This window comes from Sus scrofa, chromosome 5, assembly GCF_054392235.1.
Source record: "Sus scrofa isolate SSC_HxYL_T2T_F1_AM1 chromosome 5, Sscrofa_HxYL_maternal_Yorkshire_Landrace_v2.0, whole genome shotgun sequence".
Lineage (NCBI taxonomy): Eukaryota > Metazoa > Chordata > Mammalia > Artiodactyla > Suidae > Sus > Sus scrofa.
In genome coordinates, this window is record NC_139387.1 from 71,751,641 (window position 1) to 71,768,055 (window position 16,415).

General features: G+C 51.6%; 1 protein-coding gene across 6 annotated transcripts in view; it reads left to right on the forward strand.

The window, feature by feature from the left end:
• Positions 1 to 16,415, forward strand: part of ANO2 (anoctamin 2) — a 344,114-nt gene that overhangs the window by 108,384 nt on the left and 219,315 nt on the right. For all 6 annotated transcript variants that reach the window (XM_084956923.1, XM_021092435.2, XM_084956919.1 and 3 more), the window contains 2 exons: positions 9,670 to 9,725; positions 10,608 to 10,649. In XM_084956923.1, the coding sequence (XP_084813049.1) occupies positions 9,670 to 9,725; positions 10,608 to 10,649 (98 nt within the window). The remainder of the gene's footprint in view (positions 1 to 9,669; positions 9,726 to 10,607; positions 10,650 to 16,415) is intronic.

The window sequence follows — 16,415 nt, forward strand, 5'->3', positions numbered from 1 at the left end:
CCCCCGGGTTTTCCCTTAATGCCCTCTCCTCAGAGGCCATCCAGCCATCAGTGCCATTAAGCTCAGTGTCTTTTCTTCTTTTTTAAATATTTTTTTAGGGCCACACCTGCAGCATATGGGAGTTCCTGGGCCAGGGGTGGAATCAGAGCTGCAGCTGCGGGCCTATGCTGCAGCCACAGCTTTTGGGAGCTGAGCCATATTTGCGACCTACACCACAGCTCACGGCAAAGCCAGATCCTTAACCCTCTGAGTGAGGCCAGGGATCAAATCTGCACCCTCACAGACACTATGTCAGATCCTTAACCCATTGAGCCACAGTGGGAACTCCGCAGTATCTTTTCTTGGTGCTTATTCTATGTCTGTGGCTTAGACTCCCAGGACAGTCCTTGAGTTGTGTCTGAATCATTGTTTATGCCCCAGTGCACCTGGCTGTCTGCCCTGCACATTCCACTCAGTTGATGTGGTTTAGTGAATTAATTAAACATGCCCAACCTGCTAGTTTTATAGTAGTTGTTGCTGAGTTCCTGATGACATGTGTTCGTGGGCAGTGTCTTACCCTCTCTCCAACTCTGTTTTTCCCTTTTATGTAAAGTGGGGATAGTGACTTATCTATCTTGCAGAAATTTTTCTTTTCTGGTAAAAATTACATAGGAGAATGTTAGTTTGTTTTGTCAACTGGAAAGTCCTTAAAAAGTAAAGTTTATTTCAAGGGACAGCCTCCAAATTGTGGAAAGGTCATACGAGACCCTCTGCTCTAACACAGAAGTTTTCTCTTTTGTTTTGTTTTGTTTTCCCTTTGAGGATCTGGGTGTTTTGGTGATGTCACATCTTAAGGATTTTGTCGTCGTTGAGTAGTGTTCAAAAATTTCTTTCTCTTTGGACATTCAGAAAACATTTAGCACCTGCTACGTTGATGGTATAGACTCAGAGAGGCGAGATGAACTTGACTTCATTTCTCTCCTCACGGGGCTCTTAGTTTAGCCATGCAGACGGACGTGTACAAAGATAATTGCGAGATAACCTGGGAGGGACAATCCTAGAGACATACAGAGGGCAAAGGGAGCGCAGGAACAGCCGCCTTTCACGGCTGCCTCTCGGCAGTAACCTAAAGTATCTGCTCTTCGATTCGTGGCTCCCAGGGAAAGTGGGTGTTTCAGGAGTTATCTGTCGTCCCTGCGGGCACGGAGAGGATGAGTGGCCTGTCCAGGGTCACAGACTGACGCCCTGGGCTCCCTTGCTCCAGTCCTGGCTCCACCACCGTCACGATGCAGCAGACCCGGGGTGGCGTTAGGCTGCGTCTCTATGGGGCTGTTGGTCCCCCAGGGGTCCCTGACGATTTGCTAGCTCGTACCAGGGAACACGTGAAATCTGCTTCCCAGCAGAGGAGACCTCTGAAGGCCAGTTTCCAGGTTGTTTGACTTCTTCCTGGGAATAACCAAGGACCCTTTAAGCTTTTTGGCCAAACTTACCGTCGTACTTGGAAGATCAGAAAGAATGAGGACTGTGATAACACTGTCCAGCCCCAGGATCACAGGGGGCTTTGAGCCGTGGGTCAATTTGGATTTTCTTGCTCCTCTTGCTGGTTTTATAGAGAAGCACAAATGGGCTGGAGTTGACTAGATCTCCTCCCGAGGAGCGTTGCCTCATAAAGCAGAAAGAAAAAGGAAGAACGGGAATTGTGCTTGGAAGTGTTTTCCAAGGAATTTTCCTTGATCCTGCATCCTTGGAATTACCTTTCATATCGTCATTACTTTCATGACCCATTTACCCAGCTTTACTCCCTCTCCCATTGTCCTCGATTACAGTGGAAATGAGAACAAGATGGACAAGATGATAAAGCTGAGACATAGAAGAAGGAAAAATGAAACTCACGATGCTAATAATGCAGAAATATATCTGTTCTTCTAGTAGGATCACTTTCTTCTCAGTAGAAAAGATTTTTTTTTTTCGGTGCCTACTTTTGCAAAGCATTAAGCTGTATACAAGCTTTATGTATTGATTTATTTATATTCCTGTCTTGTTCCACCAAACTTCTGAGGTGGCTTACAAGAAAAACAATAAAGCAGCGTAATATAAATAATAAATTGAAAAATCAGAACCAGGAAAAACTCAAATCAAAATAGAATGTGGAAACTAGGAGGAAAAAAATAGACTCCGAATATTCAAACCATACGGCCCTCTAGTTTCTGCAGTTGGGCTGCAGACTTGACCTTGAGCCAAAGTGAGAGGGGAACATAGTGGCTCAGCCCTTGAAATCCTCGGCAACATCTTTTGGTATAGAGATTTTTCTGAAATCTCTCTTGCAATTCCCGGCTTGCTTATATGGGATGTACCAACATACATTCGCCCTCCAAAGGCACGTGTAAGCTGTTCTGTAGGGTTTGGGATCATCCCTAAGAATATAGGGTTATTGGTGTTTTCCTCAGGGATTATTTGCATATCATGAGGGTTGGTTTCCCTCCATGCTCTGATGTTTTGCTTTCTTGACTCCGGTAACCTCTGTCTCTTGAGTTTTGCTAGTTCGAGTTTTGCTTTGTTGTTTGGGACACAGAAGAACAAGCTCGTTAGAATTTGGGGGTAAAGAGAAAGTGAGAACGCCCTGAAGGAGGTTCTGGAGGATTCTGCAGTGGTCAGGTACACACCCTTAAGGAATGGGTTGTGTGAGACAGAGATCGTTCTTCTTCTGGGTTCTCTGTTGTGAGAGCGGAGATGACCAGGTGGGAGATCTCTGGACACAGAAGGTCTTCCTGCAAGCAGGATGCTAAGGGCCCCTCGCACGTATGTCGTTGTACGTTTTGCAAAGCACTTTCGCATCTTTATCTCGTTGGATCCTTTAAAATCACCACGTGGAGTCTGTTCAACAATAGTAATTGTTTTCATAATAGCGAGATCGACAACAGACCCCAGGCTTAGAGGTTGGCAGCCGGATTGAAACCCGAGGTTCTCAGCTCTTCTTCTGGGCACTTTTAAGTAATTAGCGGATGGACGAAGTTATTGGGAAAGGTTTTTCCAGCGAAGGTGGAAGCTGAGGTCTTCCCGCTGTGACATCCATTCCTTCCACACGTGTTTATTCGTGTTCTCCGTATCTGTCACGTCCTAGAACTGGGGACTAGAATAGTGCATCCGCCAAACACAGATCCCTGCCCTGACAGGGCTTACATCTGAGGTGACATTTGAGAAGAGCGAATAAGGCTCATGGCTGCCTAGCGGGAGAGGTATATGCAAGGAAAGCAAGAGATCCAGATGACACGGTGGGGACCGCTCCAGAGCATCAGTTAGGGTCCACACAGGAGCAAAGAACTCACTCCAATTAGGGTCATTCAAGATGGGATGATTAATAGCGAGACCAATTAAATACAGGGTGTAGGCAGGGAGTTGGGGACGCCAGGGTAGCATGGTGACCTGGAATTAGCAGCAGGAGAACCGTTCCCATCTCTGGACCCAGGAGGCCGGCGAGGGGCTACTGTCATGATGGGCAGGGCTGGGCAGATGAGGCAGCCCTGAAGGGAGCAGCCTCCTGCCATCCTCTGGCCTGCCCACCCCAGGAGCGTGGGAGCCCATTCGTGTCAGAGGGAGGAGAGGAGAGTGTGTTTTTCTAGAAGGAACAGAGAGGAGATGGCCTGGAGAAGTGCCAGATCCAGCTGTAGGATCAACAGACCGTGAGACTTGGGTTAGGTTGACTTCCCTCCCTGCACCCGTTTCTCCCTTTTTAACACTAAGGCGGCGGGGGAGGGGGGGGTCCCTCTGTGTCTGGACACTTCCTTTGAGTGCTAACATTCCCTAGATTTTGATTTGAAGGAGCAGCGTCAGTTCCCTGTGGACCAACCAGGCTTGGAGAGGGGCTGGCTTTTTTGTCCGGGTGCCCAGGGTGCTGGGCCCAGAGCCAGGGCTGGGACTCGAGGCTGCATGGTGTTGGTGGGCCTCAGCCAGGATGGACAGCCGCAGTGAAAGGCCTGGCCATTCACAGCCCGCCTGGACTTGCTGCATCTGCATCTCAGGGCCAGCATCTACACCTGCATTTTTAACCCACTCCCCAGGTGATCTTAGGAGCTCCAAAAGGAGACGAGGATGAGGATAGGCTGGGCTGCCACAGGCTTCTAGACCAACTCACCTCTGGGAGCGTGAAGAGTGGTCCACGTGCTGCCTTCTGGGAATCTGCCCATGGCTTTTCTGAAGTCCTAAGATGCAACTAAGCCTTCTCTCTGAAGGGTTTACTTTTCGTTGTGGGTTTCTTTCTTTCTTTCTTTCTTTCTTTCTTTCTTTCTTTCTTTCTTTTTTTGTTGTTGTTTTAGGGCCGTACCCATGGCATATGGAGGTTCCCAGGCTAGGGGTCAAATTGGAGCTGTAGCCATCGGCCTACAGCCACAGCCATGCCAGATCTGAGCCACGTCTGCGACCCACACCACAGCTCGCGGCAACGCTGGATCCTTGACCCACTGAGCAAGGCCAGGGATCGAACCTGCAACCTCATGGTTCCTCGTAGGATTCATTTCCGCTGCGCCACAACAGGAACTCCTCGTTGTTGATTTCCAACATTTGCTTTATAGACATTCAGCATTCAGTCTCTCTTAATGTCCTAGCCTGCAGTAGGGGCTCTTGGACTTTTTGTCTCCTTTTCTTTTTTTTTTTTTTTAATTTTTGGGTGAAAGGAGGGGCAGAAGGGTAAAAATTAGCATAAGAAGGCAGAGAAAGGGGGGCTGACCTTGGAGAAGGATGGACATTTGGTAATGGTCTCACTTTTATTTGATTGATTAAATGATTGCTTTTTAGGGCTATGCCCGTGGCATAAGGACGTTCCCAGGCTACGGGTTGAATTGGAGCTACAGCTGCCAGCCTACACCACAGCCACAGCAATGCAGGATCCAAGCCGCATCTGCAACCTACACCACAGCTCACAGCAATGCTGGATCCCCGACCCAATAGGGGAGGCCAGGGGCCGAACCCACATCCTCATGGATACTAGTCAGATTCACTTCCACTGAGCCACAATGGGAGCTCCCAGGTCTCACTTTTAATTTGGGGGTTTTCTTTTGGAGAGACGGCTCACCCTTCCCCTCGCATTTGCCCTGGTTGTGGGGGAGGGTGGGCTGGCACACACCCCAGGACCAAACTGGGTGTACCCATGAGTCTGGGATCTGCTGGGTGGTGGTAGCCTGGGGGCTGTCCCAGACTTGGTCCAGCCCCAAAATACCGCCTAATCAACCCACCCTAAGGTCAAGATCAGGGTCCTGAAAGTTCCCCCCATCCTGGGATGCCTGTCGAGTGCACTTTACTGGGGAAGGAAGCCCAAGCCTTTGTGACCAGCCTCTTGCCTCTTCTTTCATGTGAAAGTTGTTGCCATTTTCATGGACAAAAAAATTACAGCTTGATGGAGTTCCATTTTCATCGTACGTTTGGGTGTCAGAACATTTAAACAAATGTGTGCTTTGGGCATCTCTCCTCCCTACTCGGGAGACAATGTCTTAATTATTTTGACCAAAGCCAGGCCATGTTGTGTGCTATAAACATCTGGTTTATCATTCATCCAGCCGAACTGGTTTACATTTTGTTAGAAGAAAAGGCTTGGGATTAAAAGCATTTAAGTCATTAAGCACACGTCAGGACAATTTGGTGATGGGTAAATATAGTCTCTGTTAAATGCACCGTCTGGGGGCTCTGGTTTAGATTTATGTCCGGCGGGAGTAGAGGGATGAAAGCAGAACGCCGGGCGGACTGGGCCCTGCTCTGAGGGGGGAGCGGGGATGGCGAGGGGAGGAATCAAAACCAAATGAGTTTTGGGGGGTTCGGCACCATCCCTCTAAGTACCTGTCCCCATGGATAAAAGTTTCCTCTGAGTTTGGCCCAGAGGGACTAGAAGGCGAGTCCCCATCACCCGGTGGCACTTGTGGATTTAACGGGACTCTCTTTGGGAGGCCGACGGTAAGCCGGGCTTTGGGTGAGCCTTCGGGTCCAGGAAGCCGGAGCTGCTCTGGAAGCTAAATGCCCGGCCGCTGAGTGTGTTTTCAGGTACCAGTCCCAGGGCCTGCTCTGTTCCCTGGCCTGGCCCTGTGGATGCTGAGGGGTGGTGTTGCTGGGTCAGGCTGTGCAGAGGCATGGCCAGTGCTGCTCATAGGGAGAAGGTGAGCCTTTCCCCTCAGGGATCAGCCTCTAAGCCACAGAGTTGAAGTCGCCGGTGACTTAAGGGCACTTTGGGGACCAGTAAGGAGGTCCTTAGTGAGCCATGCTTTGTGTGAGCTGAGGCGCTGCTACTCTTTGGGGCGAGAGAGAGAGGGCAAAGGAAAAAGTGCCCAGCGTGCCCGCCCCCCTTCTGGGAATGAAGAGGACAGAAGGTTGGGTCTGTCCCTCTCCCTGGGTCTAGAGTGGAGAGGAAGAACTTCGGATGTCAGTCTGAAGAAGAAAGCGTCGCCGTCATGGCCGGATGGAGGGTGCGCAGTGGAACCAATTAGCCCTTTTTGCTGAAAAGAAAGGAAAAAATTCAGAATTTCAGTTTTCAAAGCAGAGACTCTTTAAAAAAAAAAAAAAAACAACAAACCACGTTTGATTATTTTCTTCTTTCAAACTGATTTCCATGCTTGTTTGGGGGTAGAAGCTTGGTGTCTGAAGTCTGTGGGTGAGAGGCCAAAGCGGCTCCCATTCTTGGGTGAGACTGAGGAGGAGGGGTTCCTTTTCAACTTGCCTCTCCCCCTCCTGCCTCCCCCTCCCTTAATGGGCCAGTGCCTCCCTCCACCCAGCAGCCACTGACCGCTGACCCAATGGTATCCCCTGAAAAAGGGGAGGTCCACAGCGGTGGGGACAGAGACCCCGTCAACTCCAGGGTCTCGGGGCTCTGGTTATCTTGGGTTAGGACAGTTCAGGTTTGATCACCTGAATCATCTTGGTTCTGAGGCGAAGGACCCTTCGTCTGGGTTTCCTCTCTCAGGAGGCAGACGGATCGGCTAAAGTGCTGTCACCAGCGTAGGTTGACAAACAGTGGGAGGAGCGGGAAGGAGGATGCCTGTGATAAATCGGAGGAGATACCGAGATAACTTGCTTACTCTCCTGGATAACAGCCGTTATCCCTTCTGGGTCCCCAGCCATGAGGTGGCTGCCAGGGGAACCTCCAGTGCAAGGGGCAGGCTCCTTGGCCTCAGATGCCTCCCAGGCCACCGGACAAGGAGCAGACGATGCTCTGGATTGATGTGAGCATTCGGTGCCAAGGAGCTTTATTTCCCATGGGAAGGAGGGTGCAGCGCTTTAGATCTCGAGAGAATCGAGATCATTTTTGAGGCTCTAGCTGCAGGATGCAGGAGTTCAGGGGGTCAGCCTGATGCTCGAAGACCCTGGGCTCCTGTGCTAAGCAAAGCCAAGAATGAGCAGGAAGGTGCACCACCTGCTTAGCTTCTCTGTGCACTTTGGGGACTGGCTGCAGGTGTAGCCTTCCACTGCCACCATGGCAACCAGCAGGTGGATGTGGGTGCAGGGATCGGGCCAGGTCTAGCTGGAGCCTTACCTGGCTGTGATGCTTCAGCCTCTATCCATGTCAACAGTCCCCCTGCAGCTTTGAACCGCCTCCCACCCACCTCTGACTTGGGACCCCTCCCCTTGATGGTGGTCGGGTGGCCTCGCATTGCTGCAGTTGTGGCTCTTGAACTGATTAATGATGCTCAGAGTGAAATTGTAGTCTTGCAAGTAAGACAAATCTGCAGCTCATTCAGCCCCTGGAGTCCCCCCCCCCATCAGCACTCCTTCCCTCCCCCTTCCTTTACAGTTGTTTCTGATGTTTTATGTGCATGCCAAGGAGAAAACTTAAAATCAGGGAAAAGACTGGCCCTTTGGTGACGCTGCAGCACTGGAACACGGGGCTATCAACTTACTGGAAGAGTGGCCGCTTCTGCAGACTCCAGAGGGCCTCTGCTTCCATATGCGCCCGTGGCCCGTGTTCTGGCGTTCGAGGCCAGTAAGGGCACAGTTTCAGCAAGAGGAGGCTAGTGGAGGGGAGAGGACTGTTGGAGAGCCCTCAAGGTCTCTGCGTGTGTGGTGGGGCACTGCCTGGGCACGGGAGGTGGAAAACCATGCATTTTAATGAGTAACTCTTGTCTAGATTTATTCCCCAACCTTGTTCTCTGTCCAGAGTCCTATGAACGTAGATGACTCTCGCATTCAGACGTCGTACGTGTTTCCCTTGAAACCCAGTTTTCTCCTCGTCGCACTGCTGTCTTCCATCTTTCTGGAAAGACTGGTTCAGTGCAGAAAGTGTATTTGAGACAAAGGAATGTGTGTCCCCGAGTAGCAGTGTTCTCGGTGCCATGAGCTGGTGTGACAGAAGTCCCTCCATCTGGGAGCTGGCGACCCGAGTCAGAACACACAGCACTTTGGCATCTCTGAACAAAACCAGGAGTGAAACAAATTAGTTACTGTGCCTCTGTGCTGCATGGAAGGTCCTTTGTGGCGAGTCTGTGGGAGTCAGAGGCTCAGAGAGGCTCACAGTCGGGTTGGCCGTGTGCCAGCGCTGCGGAATACTGTTGGGATTTAAAAAAATGAATCCACGGAGTTCCCTTCGTGGCTCAGTGGTTAACAAACTCGACTGGGATCCATGAGGATGCGGGTTTGATCCCTGGCCTCGCTCCGTGGGTTAAGGATCTGGCACTGCAGTGAGCTATGGTGTAGGTCACAGATGTGGCTTGGATCTGGTGTTGCTGTGGCTGTGGTGTAGGCCAACTGCTACAGCTCCGATTCGACCCCTAGCCTGGGAACCTCCATATGCCACGGGTATGGCCGTCAAAAGGCCCCCCCCCCAAAAAAAGGATCTTTGTCATGTGGTTTTCAAACTTTGTGATCCTGGGACCTCAAACATTATTGAGAGCACCCACAGGGCTTTTGTCTAGGTGGGTTATATTGATCCATATTTATTGGATTAGAAGTTAAAACCAAGCAGAGTTTAAAGCATAAGGATAGACAAGCCCACGTTCCATTAGCCATCAGAGGATGGCGTCATCACATCACAAACTCCGCTGTAGACCCGTGAGAAAATAGGAGTGTGAAAAGTGACGGATGTCTTAGTACTAGTATTAAAAAGAGCTTTGACCTTAGGAACCCCTTGAAAAGGTCATGAGGGCACCCCTGGGTTCCCCAGATCACTCTTGGAAAACCACTGCCTGGCTGCTCAGGGGTCTAATGGTTAAGGCAGGTCAGTCACACACAGTAATAAGCACTGCCCTGAGAAGGACCAGGCGGGGCCAGAAATGAGGGCAGGTAAGGTGCGTGTGTGGCGGGGAGAATGGCGATGCTTCACGGCTCCTTTCATGGATTCTAGTTGCAGTAGTCGATCTGGTCCTTCCTCTGCCATCACTAAACACAGCTCTTCTCAGCGGACGATTGGGGTCCTGGAGGTGCTGAGGGCTCCGGGACTGGAGGGGTCTGAGTGTGTGAGGACAGGACGAAGGTGACGTTTGAGAAGGGCATTGGGTATCCAAATAGAACTTTGCATTTGGAAAATGAAAAAAGGCAGTCTTATCCTAAGACATTAAAGCCCGACAGAAATGTCTCCACTGGGAGGATCTGGAGGAGAGGGCGGTGGTTCCCAGCTGAGCGGGCGGAGGGGAGGCGGGGGTTCATATGCATCAGAAGACCAAGGTCAAGTGGAGAAACCCCTGCCCTACTGTTAAGGCTCTCATCTTCCTTCTTCCCTAGGTATTAACTCTCTGATAGCAAATAACGTCTACGAGGCTGCCTACCCGCTTCATGACGTGAGTACCGCCTCCCTGGGCCAGGGCCCTGTGCTTTTCAGAAGATGGAACAAGGCAGGCCACACCATAGTGAATATACAGGCAGGGAGGCGGGGTGCAGGTGGGGAACTGTGCCACTGAAACGCCTTGGCTGGTGCCGGACTCCTCCCAACTCGCAGTAATCCCTAGGTTGATATTTGCCAGTTGTCTCAAACTGGCTCGGTTATTTCCCCGACGGCAGAATGAACCAGTCTTTGTCTGGGCCTGGCCTGCACTCCCCGCCTTTATTTTGGGGCAGGTGTGAAGCAAGGACTACGGCTTTCGGGGAGGTTAAAGGTGGGTGGGGAAGGTGGGCGGAGGGCGGGGAGGGCAGGTCCCAGACCTGGATCATGTGCAGCCTGGACGGTCAGGCTCTTAAGTGACTGAGAACAGTGTTTTATACGTGATAGTTTTGGGCAGATGTGAAATGCCTCATCCTTCTGCATGAGCACATATGAAGTGTCAGATTTTTTTTTTTCTGTCTTGACAGTTTTGAGGGAAATGGCTCAAAATTCTTTATACTGTTGTTTGGTTGAGAAAACAGAGAGTGCAATTAAAGCCTTCCTTGGCTGAGAGTAATGCTATACACATCCATGAGACAGTGCAGGGATTTTCCTCAAGGTGGCTGGTGCGGACAGGGCACAGGGAGACTTTCCTGACATGCTATCCCGTCTGCGGGCAGCTCTGCCCTTGCAGTTGCCGCATCGACAGCAGGTGTCGATGCCAAGGGAGCGAAACAGGATCTCCTTAGGTGTCACTTCTTGACCTTCCTGAGATGGGAATGAAAGAAAGGGATGACATTAGAACATCAAAAAGAGACCCTTTCCCTGTTTTTGATGATTCCACTGGCTTCCCCCCCTGCAGGGAGAATACGATGGTGCGGGAGATGACATGAACGACAGAAAGGTAAGCCGGCCGGGTGCTGCGCCATGGGCTCTGGGCGCAAAGGACCACACATGGGTCACGGGCTTCACAGATGTGTCCCAAGTGTTCTCTTTACTGCTTATCTGTTTCCAGCCGCTCTTCCACAGCTCCCTGTCCCCAGGCACTTGGAAATGTGAGGGCCATTTCTGGTGGTGGACATGACTGTGGATAGGGTGGTACCAGTGGTTAGAACCTGGGGGAGCGGCGATGCCAACCATCCTGAAATACATCCCACATTCCACATGAAGGTGGCATCCCCACCCCTGAGGACAGGAGAGCTTTGACCGAAATGCTGAGCATCCAAATCCCTTAATTTGTAGATGGGGAAACTGAGGCACAGAACAAGTACACCTGGCCCACAAAAACATGATAAACAGAGAAGGGGCCAGAACCCCTCTGACCCTCAAACCCCGTGTTCCTGCTAAAAGATATATCAGCATCCATGCCATTATGGCTTGTTGGCAGGGGTGGGGGGGTCACCTTTTCAGTTCTTCTTATCCTTTAAGCAGACAGGTGGCATAGCCATTCCCAGCTTATAGATGAGAAATCTGTGGTGTGTTCTGGGCAGCTAGGGGTGAGAGGTGATATTTAGGGGAGCAGAGAAAGGTCCCTTTGCAGGATCCCTCCCCTGTGCCAACCACAGCTGGCTGGATGTCTCTGTCCATCTAGATCCTGTTTCTTCTACTTGCTGGTACTCTGGGACTAGGGGTGCCACCCTGCCCACCACTGCACGATGCTCTAAGCACATCATCCATCCTCCTTCCGGTGGGGGGGGCTGCCCGTCGGGCCTCATCCATGCTCCCACCCAGGTTCCCCAGCCTCTAGCGATTCTGGTGAGCAGAGGAGGGTGGGCGAGGGTGGGCGGGATGAGGAAGAGAAGCCCGTGCCCCCCACCTCCCCACTCTTCTGTCTGGAAAATCATTCATCCCCCAAGTTGCCTTTTGAGCAGCCTTCTTTTTATCCTGCCTATTAGTCCCTGTTATGAAGTGTTAAGTATTAAAAACATAAAAAGGTCTTTTCCAGAAATACGGCTGTGATTGCTTACATATGTCCCCTCTCTGCCTGCCCAGGGAATCTGCTGTCGTTTTTCGATGTTTTAACCTCATCTGTTTTCTATCTGATGCTAATAGTCTTGGTGTTTAATTTCCTGAAAAGTCCCGGATCAGATTTAAAGGAAAAGGAGGAAGCCTCTCTCCCTGCATCTCACCTCACTCACCCCAGCCATTTTCTGTCTGCCTACTCTTTCATTTCACATTCCTCCCCTTTAAAGAGTGATCACCACCCACTGCCCACCTAAGAGACCTCCTGCTGGGTGGGTGGTGACCCCAGTCCGTCAAGGTGGAGCACTTTACAGGAACATTCCAGAGACCAGGAACACACAGAACTCCTGGGACTAATCAGACAGCCCCCTGTTATCCGCACAGAGGCAGAAAGCAACAAATTGTAGGCCATCCAAAATATGTGTGTGTTTGTCTGGAATAATATATTATTATTAAGAATAAGACCTTTTTGGAGTTCCTGTTGTGGTGCAGAGGAAACAAATCTGACTAGTATCCATAAGGTCACGGGTTCGATCCCTGGCCTTGCTCAGTCGGTTAAGGATCTAGCGTTGCCACGAACTGTGGTTTAGGTCACAGATGCAGCTCGGATCTGGCGTTGCTGTGGCTGTGGCCTAGGCTGGCAGCTGTCACTCCGATTCGACCCCTAGACTGGGAACTTTCATGCGCTGCAGGTGCGGCCCTAAAAAGCTAAAAAAAAAAAAAAAAAAAGATCTTTTCACAAAAACTTTCCTTCCAGAAATTGTTTTGCTCTCAGACCAGTACTGCCCCCACTACACACCCCACCTGCTAGGCTGGGTAGAATCTGGGAGGCAGAGGGCGACCAGCCAGGACAGGGCCATGTCCTGGTGGATAATTCCCAAGGCTGACACCAAAGGGATGCTTGGCGAGGGTGGACAGGTATCTTTGGAAGATAAGGAGCCCACTTCTCCTGGCTTTTTCTCTGGTTTGCCAGCCACTCCTGGCCTCCTTAGCTTCCCCTGCCAGGGTCATGGTTAGGGAAATAAAGCTTGCAGTGATGGGGGATGAGAGAAAACCCAGGAATGAGAGTGAAAGCTTTTTTCTGTCCATTTGGGTTTCGGAACAGATACCCAGCAAGGCAAGGAGACTGGTTCTGGGGGCCGTAAACCAGATTGCCCAGTCAGGACTTTAATGTTAACCCTGGCATCCAGGAGTTCCCATTGCAGCTCAGCTGGTTACGAACCCAACTACTGTTCACGAGGAGGTGGGTACGATCCCTGGCCTCGCTCAGTGGGTTAAGGATCCAGTGTTGCCATGAGCAGTGGTGTAGGTTGCAGATGGAGCTCAGATGTGGCATTGCTGTGGTTGTGGCATAAGCCAGCAGCTACAGCTCCAATTCGATCTCTAGCTGGGGAACTTCCATATGCCTCAGGTGTGGCCCTAAAACCCCCCCGAAAAGACCAAGCAAGCAAACAAACAAACTTTTAAAAAACTGGCATCCAAATCCCAGCCAGGGGTTACAGCCAGGTGAACACAGCCTCTCACTGCAGCAAGGGGACCACTCACTACAGTGCTGGCTTCCTTCCTGCAGCTTCAGAGGCACATGGGCGGGGCCTAAAATGTATCCCGAAGGAAGGAGCCAAAACCTCTGAATGCTTGCAGAGCATGGATGTGTTTTGGTTGCTTTGTAATCGCCTAGTGTTCCTTGCCAGGGCTACGGGGAGGATTTGGGTTGGGTGCAAGGGAGAACCCCTGAGTTGGCTGCTGGAGGAGGCGAGGTGGGTTGGGAACTAACTGCCTTGAGCTCGCCCCTCTGGGGGCCTTTCGGACCTCCCATCCTGCTGGTGCCTGGGGTTCTCCTTCCCCCTCCCATGTGCTCCGTGGCTTTTCCAGTGAGCCCCCTTACAGGCAGAGATGGAGCCCCTCTGCTCCAGCGGGCCTGGTACAGTCTGCAGACTCCATGACTCAGCCCCCCCCTAGAGGGTCACTCACCAGAGGAGCCTTGCCTCTGGAGAACAGGGGTTTCCGGCCTTTCTAGAGACCAGGGCTTGTAGGCGTGGACAGCCCCTCCTGCCACCACTGGAAGCCACCTTGCTCTGTGTTGGCTAGACTTGCCTGCTTTTCTCAAGCACCCCCGGGAAGCATCACCTTCCCAGGGCTGCCAGCATGCCGTGGCTTCCCTGCCCACCTGGGGGGAACCCAGGCACAACCTTGGAAGACGAGTTCCTTCAGCAGGTTTTGCACCCTTGGTGCTGGGTTTCCAAGCTTTCAAAATGGCTATTTTCTCTAATGGGCAGTAAAAATGTGACCCGCTGAGAGGTGTGTGCAGAGAGTCTGGTCTTTTTTTTTTTTTTTTTTTGTCTTTTGTCTATTTAGGGCTGCACCTGTGGCATACAGAGGTTCCCAGGCTAGGGCTTGAATTGGAACTCCAGCTGCCAGCCTACGCCACAGCCACAGCAACTCAGGATCCGAGCTGAGTCTGCGACCTACACCACAGCTCCTGGCAATGCCAGATTCTGAACCTACTGATCGAGACCAGGAATCGAACCCGCATCCTCATGGATACTAGTCGGGTTCGTTAACCACTGAGCCATGACGAGAACTGCCCTGTCTGGTTTTTCTGATGAGAAAGATACTTGTCGTCTGGTTTTCCCCTTTTCTCATCCTGCACAGCTCCCATTTTACTAATGGAGAAGACCTAGCTAGTTGAAGCGACCTGCCAGAAATTCAGAAATTCATTGGAGGACTGGAGGGTAGAATCCCATCCTCTCCCACCCCAGTCCCCACTCTCCCATCCATGCCTCTAAGTCGGCCCCAGTGGGCATCCTGGGATCTCTTGAGGTCTGGCTGCTCTCTGTTGTGGCCTCAGAGAGGACCGTGAGCTCGTGCATCTTGCCGCCTCTGGCGCTGCAGGTGGTGTGAGTGGCAGGGTTCCTTAGAGTGTCATGAAATACTTAAACCAACTGGCCCACTGTCCAATGCGACCCTAGGGGGCCGACCCGGCTGCTTGTACGCCCGGATCCACCAGATGCAGTGGTCCCTCCTGGCTTGTTGCTTCCTACCCTAACGGTTTGGGAGTCAGACCCCCATGCTGGAATTGCATCCGGGGCCTCCGAAATAAGGCTCTGCCCATTGAGAGGGAGCTGCGGTCCCTCCCTGCTCTATTTGCAGGTTTGGCCAGTTGGCGCAGAGGATATGGTGTAACTCTCAGGGAGAGAATGGATTTGTCAAGAGCTGCATTCATTGAAGGTTCTAAACCCTGCAGGGTTTAACAGGGTGGTTACAAGTTTCTGTGGTTGTCTGCTGGCATGTGACTCACACATGCTCATGCCCATGGGGCAGACACTCGGGCATATGCCTCCCTGCATCCTGACTGCTGGTCTATCCTGGGTCCCTGTAACCCAGGGCTTAGCACGATCCACCTGGTCACTAACTGTGTGTAAGTAAACATTTGTAGAGATGGGAAGGTCTCCACCACTCAGCTCCCTGGCTCCCCTGCAGGGCTCTGCGCCCTTGTTGCATCACCTCCCCGATCTGGGGCCGTGCAGCTCCAGCCCTTGCAGAGGCCGCCTGATGGTTTCCTCCCGCGTTTGCCTAAACTGCCTGCTTGGGGCTCCTCTGGGCTCAGCCTCATCTGTATCCATGACCTATAGATGCAGTGTTGTGCTGAGAGGGAACCGCTCTGGAAAAGGATCCTCTGCAGGTTCCGTACAGCAGGTCTGAGAGCCAGCCAGGGGTATAGCTCAGGAGCCTGGCTCTCAGATTGGACCTGAGCCAACTGGGCCATGTGGGCATCCTGGGGGCATTTTCAGTTTTTCCCTCTAGGGCAGTGGCAGGCACAGGTGTTCAGGTTTGGACCAGACATGTGACTTGGAGAGGAATTTGCCCTGGAGGTCAGGGCCTAGGAGGCAGCTAGTGACGTCCCACAGCCCTCAAGGGAGGCCCTGCCTGTATCTCCTGACGCAAGCTGGCCTCCTGATGGGCCACAGATGAGGTCACCAGGGGCGGATGAGTCCTGGGTTTGCACTGGGGAGAGGGAGCGAAAACCCAGGGCAGAAGAAGCACCCAGATGATGGGGAGCAAGAGGTGTAATAAGAACAGTAGGATTCAGTTTGAGGCCACCTGCCTGGGATGAGCAGCATCACAACTCATGGATTCAGATCTTTCTCTGCCCATCACACCCTGTGCAGCCCCTTTGTGTCTGGGTTTCCTCTGCTGCAGGTGACGGTGACCACGGGTGCCATTTACTCCATCAGGGTCCCTGTAGTTCTTGGTTCTCTTTTGTGATTGTTGGGAGATTCCGTGACAATAAAAGTCTATCATTGGAGTTCCTAATTGTGGCTCAGTGGTAACAAGCCCGACTAGTATCCGTGGGGACACGGGTTCGATCCCTGGCCTTGCTCAGTAGGTTAAGGATCTGGTGTTGCTGTGAGCTGTGGTGTAGGTTGCCATAGCTGTGGCTCGGATTCTGCGTTGCTGTGGCTGTGACATAAGCCGGCAGCTGCAGCCCTGATTTGACCCATAGCCTGGGAACTTCCATATGTCACAGGTGCAAAAACAAAAACAAAAACAAAAACAAAAACAAAAAAATTCTATGGTCACTAAGTAAGAATGCCAAATTTTATTTCAGTTTTAATGTCATGTCTTTAAAGAGTCTTAGGTGAAAAGGATGGCTAGCCATAGGGCTGTTTGGCTGACTATCCAAAATCTCTGATTAGGGTCACTTCTC